Source organism: Drosophila rhopaloa, unplaced genomic scaffold, assembly GCF_018152115.1.
Source record: "Drosophila rhopaloa isolate 14029-0021.01 unplaced genomic scaffold, ASM1815211v1 contig_80, whole genome shotgun sequence".
NCBI lineage: Eukaryota > Metazoa > Arthropoda > Insecta > Diptera > Drosophilidae > Drosophila > Drosophila rhopaloa.
The window spans coordinates 410,748-416,175 of NW_025335179.1; the positions used below are offsets into that span (position 1 = coordinate 410,748).

The 5,428-nt window shown below is 52.9% G+C and overlaps 1 protein-coding gene across 1 annotated transcript; it reads left to right on the forward strand.

Moving 5' to 3' along the window:
• Window positions 1-398: 398 nt before the first annotated feature.
• LOC123038118 lies at window positions 399-5,150 on the forward strand. Its single transcript, XM_044461810.1, has 2 exons — window positions 399-758; window positions 843-5,150. Exons 1-2 carry the CDS (start codon window positions 399-401, stop codon window positions 5,148-5,150), a joined length of 4,668 nt encoding a protein of 1,555 aa, XP_044317745.1.
• Window positions 5,151-5,428: the final 278 nt, after the last annotated feature.

Below are 5,428 nucleotides of genomic sequence, written 5' to 3' on the forward strand. Positions count from 1 at the left end.
CGCCACAAATTAGAGATTATATTTAGTACAATGTAACCGGTTGAGGATTCTCGCTGTTTAGGGAATGCGGTCACACAGCTTGAAGTTAGGAAAAGCCAAGCTTCCCGCTTCCAAGTTATTCCAATCAACGAGGTCAGAGAAGCTGGGAGGCGAGACTGCGGTAAAGTTAACTTATATGTGTAGAGTTAAATCATGAACTTGTAATATTCCTACAGAATAAAACCCCGTCTGGTAAATACCATTTTACGCTACAAGATCTGGCTATTTCTTGTTTCGGTGCGGTATATCGGGTTAAAGGCAACTCCCAGTGACCGTCGTTTGAGCGGCGTCATTTCTTTTATTCGCATTCTTCATTCGCACTCTTCATTCGCACTACGTGCTCACATCTTCATCGTGCTATGCCAACTTCACATTCACCCCGGCGAAGTCCTCGGCTTGGACAGCCAGAGACTTCCGCAGCTGCAACCACTGGAAACCAACCAGCCGGCACTCCGAGAGCCATAACGGATGCCGCGGCTGGCGGTAAGGTGCAGCGGGCACAAGCTCCTAAGGACAGCGGGCAAAAGGGGAAGAAACCGAGTGCAGATCTACAGCCAGCTGGAGGATCACGCCAAGAATCGGTTCCCACGTCCGCACAAGTTACGGCCCTAATGGAAAGGATCGCAAGCTTGGAAGAGGAGCTACAAAGGGCAAGGGCAAGTGAAGGGCATGACGCAGCCGCCAGGAATCCCGTTGGAATCGGGTCGAGCGGTAACAGAGTGAGTGAGACGGCGAATGCGACGCCATGTTTGAGTGGACAGAATTTGAGTGAAAAACTTGTGACTCCATCTTTACATGGACAGTTGCCGCCATATTTGAGTGGAGATTTGCCGCCACAACTGAGTGGACATTTGGCAATAGGGCAACCAGTCACGAGTAGCACAAGTCGTACAACGGCAAGCTATTCCACGCCAAGATGTGTAACGGCCGAACTGCAGCCAGCGCACAGTAACGTGCAAGCATTTCGGGAGCCTCAACACATAACCATGGTACCCACACAGTCGGCTGGGTCCTATGGAATAGCATCGCCGAGCCTAAATGGATGGACGCCGCGCAGACTGCCTGATCTCCCCGAGTTTGATGGTCAGCCTGAGGATTGGCCAATATTCCAATGCGCGTTCACGGAGACAACAGCGGCGTACCATTGTACAGCTTTAGAAAACAACCAGAGACTAGTCAAGGCCCTGAAGGGTGAAGCGCGAGCATCCGTCAAGTCGTGGCTTATACACCCGAGTAATGTTCAGGCTGTAATGGAGCAGCTACGCTCCCGATATGGTCGTCCGGAGCAGCTGATACGCAGCCAGCTGGAAAACGTGCGAAGTGTGCAGCCGATCCAGGAGCACAACATCAGCAAGATCGTGCACTTCTCCACACGGGTCAGCAATCTCGCTGCGTTTCTACAGGCAACCCCGAACGGAGAGCAGCACCTAGGAAACCCCATCCTGATGGAGGAGCTGATCGCCAAGCTACCGCTGAGCAAAAGGTTGGACTGGGCCAGGCATGCCACTGGAATAGGATGCTTCCCCACGGTCGTACACCTCAGCGGATGGCTGGAGGAACTCGCCAGGCTGGTGTGTACCATATCGGACTTCGAGAGCAAGGAACCCAAGCGAAGGGTGCTGCACGCCAGCGCAGGCCAAAGGAACCTGGACCGGTATGACAACCAAGTTAGGAGTTGCCCAGTGTGCGAGGGGCAACACCTTATCAAGGATTGCAAGGACTTCAACCATGCGTCTCCAACTGTGCGATTCGATATCGCGAAGAAGCATCGGATATGTTTTTTGTGTCTGGAAAGTGGACATATGGCAAGGTTCTGCAAAAAAGATGTTAGCTGCAATGTATATGGATGCCAGAGGAGGCATCACTACCTACTTCACGAGCAACACACACGGCCACCACAGGCATACGGTGGTCCTCGGAGGGATCAAATGAGCAGCCGCAACCGGGCACTGCAAACTGGCAGTGGTCGACGGAAAGGCGAGGCACACATACCTCAGCCAGCGGCACCGAGTAGTTTCCCCACGCCACAAGCGAGTCAAGATGCTCGGCGTGAGGATGAGGGACGTTTGCGCAGTGGTGATACAGAAAGACCACATCGGAACCTAAGCTGCGTCGAGTCAGACGGTGGTCACTTACTTTTCCGTATTCTGCCCGTGACTCTGTACGGGGAATGCAAGCAAGTGGATACCTACGCGCTGTTCGACGAGGGATCTTCCGTAACCATGATAGATGACGAGCTCATTCGAAGCCTAGACCTGAAAGGTGAGAATCGGCAGCTCAATATCCAATGGTTTGGTGGCAAGTCATCCAGCGAGCGCACCAAAATGGTAAGCCTGCAGATCAGTGGAGCGGGCAAGCCAAAACGCCATGGACTAAGGAACGTGTTTGCAGTCCCAAACCTCAATCTCCCGATGCAAAGTCTGCGTCGAGAAGATGTCAAGACGGCGAAGGCTGGTGCATGCCTGCCGATGAGGCCCTACAGTAATGCGGCCCCGAGGATTTTGATTGGACTGGACCATGCACACTTGGGAATACCGATGAAAAATAGGAGCCTTGGAACAGGAGGACCATATGCAGCCGCCACCACGCTTGGATGGGTGGTGTTCGGGCCGGTGAAAGGACAAGTAAGTTCACCGACTCATACATCGTGCCTCTTAGCCATCCCTCAGGATCGTCTTCTGGACAAGATGGTCACCGACTACTTCGAAACAGAGAACTTTGGAGTAAAGCCGGCGCCACCAGTCGCAGCTAGTGGCGACGCACGGGCTTTGGGAATACTTAACGGGACGACTAAGCGAGTGGGTCAACGATATCAAACCGGGCTGCTATGGAAGGATGACGAGGTGAGACTGCCAAACAGTTATGACATGGCCCTCAAGAGACTCGTCAACATCGAACGAAAAATGAAGCGCGACGTGGAATTCGCGCAGGCCTACAATAGGATTATGGAGGACTATGTCAAAAAAGGGTATGCACGACGACTAGAGCCGCAGGAAGTCACTCCAGCCAACAACGACAGGGTCTGGTATCTGCCGCATTTCGGGGTCGAGAATCCAAATAAACCTGGTAAGATCCGACTAGTCTTCGACGTCGCAGCAAAGGTCGGCAACATATCCCTCAACTCAGCGCTGCTCAAAGGCCCACAGCAGTACAAGAGTCTGCCAGACGTGCTCTTCCACTTTCGGGAAGGAGCAGTCGGGGTCTGCGCAGATATTAAGGAGATGTTTCATCAGGTTTTGATACAGCCTCAAGACAGATGCGCCCAGAGATTCCTGTGGAGAAATGGAGACGACCAGCGGGACCCAGATCTGTATGAAATGATGGTGATGACGTTTGGAGCAGCTTGTTCGCCGTGCTCAGCGCATCATGTGAAAACAGTTAATGCTTCAAGGTACGCACGTACAGACCCCCGCGCGGTCCTGGCCATCAACGAGTACCATTATGTAGACGACTACGTAGATAGCTTCTCAAACGAGGTCGAAGCTATTTCCGTATCAACCCGGATCAAGGAAATTCATGCGAGTGCTGGTTTCGATCTGTGCCGGTTCTCCTCCAGTTCGGAAGGTGTGGTCAGAGCGTTGAACCCACTAGGATCCAGCGAGAACGTCGAGTGGACCGAAGCTGAGGAGAAGATTCTGGGCATGTACTGGCAGCCGGCTACTGACGACTTTAAATTCAGTATAAAGTACCACAGGGTACCCAGCAGCGTGATGACAGGGCAACGTGTCCCCACCAAAAGAGAATTCCTCAGCCTCGTTATGTCAACATTTGACCCGCTCGGATTTTTGAGCTGCTACACGGTGACCGCCAAATTGTTGATGAGGGAAACCTGGAGGAGATCAGTGGAATGGGACGAGCCCCTGCCTGATGAGCTAGCCACAGCATTCGAGAGCTGGCGGCAGGAGATGAACTACGTGAGAGAGTTTCGGTGTCCGCGCCACTATTTCGGCGTAGGACGAGTGCGTGAGCTACAGCTGCACATTTTCGTGGATTCGAGCCAATCGGCGTTTGCCGCGGTGGCCTATTGGAGAACCACTTATGACGACGGCGACGTGCGGGCACATTTCGTGTGTGCGAAAACCAAATGTGCCCCGATGAGGACGATGTCGATCCCGCGACTGGAACTCCAAGCAGCTGTATTGGGAACCAGGCTGATGGACACCGTAAAACAGACGCACGGTATGACGATCAGCGGCTGCGTTCTTTGGACTGATTCGAAGACTGTGCTGCACTGGATTAGCAGCACCCACCGGCGGTACAAGCAGTTTGTAGGAAACCGGGTGGCGGAGATCTTAGAGTCCACGGAGGTGTCCCATTGGAGATGGATACCATCTGCCGAAAATGTGGCTGATGACGCTACGAGACCGCAACGCCACGTGAACCTTAGCCAAGAATCGCGGTGGCTCAGCGGACCATCGTTCCTGCGAGAGCCTGAGGAGCTCTGGCCCAAGAGTTCTCCGGGTGATAGTAGCAGCCTGCAGACAACGGAGGAGGAAGAGATGCCGTGTGAGTTCGCACTGGTTTTAGCAAATAGCTTTATTTCTTTGCAGAGGTTTTCGAGCTACGATCGATTGGTTAGATCGACAGCATGGGTCCTGAGGTTCATTCGACGGTGCCGTGGGCTGCGTGACGTACATGAGGAGTACGGTCTTTCTGCTGCTGAGTGTGCTGAGGCAGAGCGCTTATTAATCCGTCGGGCGCAATCAGAGGCGTTCGCGGATGAAACTCAAGGGAAAGCCGTAGCGAAAGACAGTCAGCTACGAGGACTTTCGCCATACTTTGACGACGATGGAATTATACGTGCGTGTGGAAGAATCGATGCCGCCGGTTGTGTCCCAGTTAACACACGGCGCCCCATCATACTGTCGCACCAGCACGCACTGTCAGAGATGATCACCGATCACTACCACAGGAAGATGAAGCACCAAAACCTAGATGCGACCATTAGCGAAATCCGGACGAAGTTCTGGATAACAAATTTAAGGAGACTTTTACGGAAGGTTATAACCAGATGCCAATTATGTAAACTTCGGAGAGCGCAACCAGTTCCGCCACTGATGGGTCCCTTGCCAAAGGACCGGCTCGAGGCCAACGGTTGGCCATTTAAATAAACCGGCGTCGGACAGAGAAAAGGTGGGTGGCACTATTTACATGTCTAACCACCAGGGCTATCCATTTGGAAATGGCCCACGATCTGTCGACAGATTCCTGCATAATCGCTATGAGGAACTTTATGTGCCGCCGAGGACCAGTGATTAGATTGAGAAGCGACAACGGGAAGAATTTCATCGGAGCCAACCGTGAAGCCAGAAGGTTCGATGAAGTTTTCGAGCCAGAGAGGATCCAGGGTGAACTGTCATCCAAAGGAATCGAATGGATCTTCAACTGC

Excerpts from the sequence above, each read along its gene's own strand:
- LOC123038118 (XM_044461810.1), top strand. The coding sequence starts at position 399 with ATGCCAACTTCACATTCACCCCGGCGAAGTCCTCGGCTTGGACAGCCA. Across the intron at positions 759-842 it reads TCGGGTCGAGCGGTAACAGA|TTGCCGCCATATTTGAGTGG; the intron begins GTGAGTGAGACG and ends TTACATGGACAG.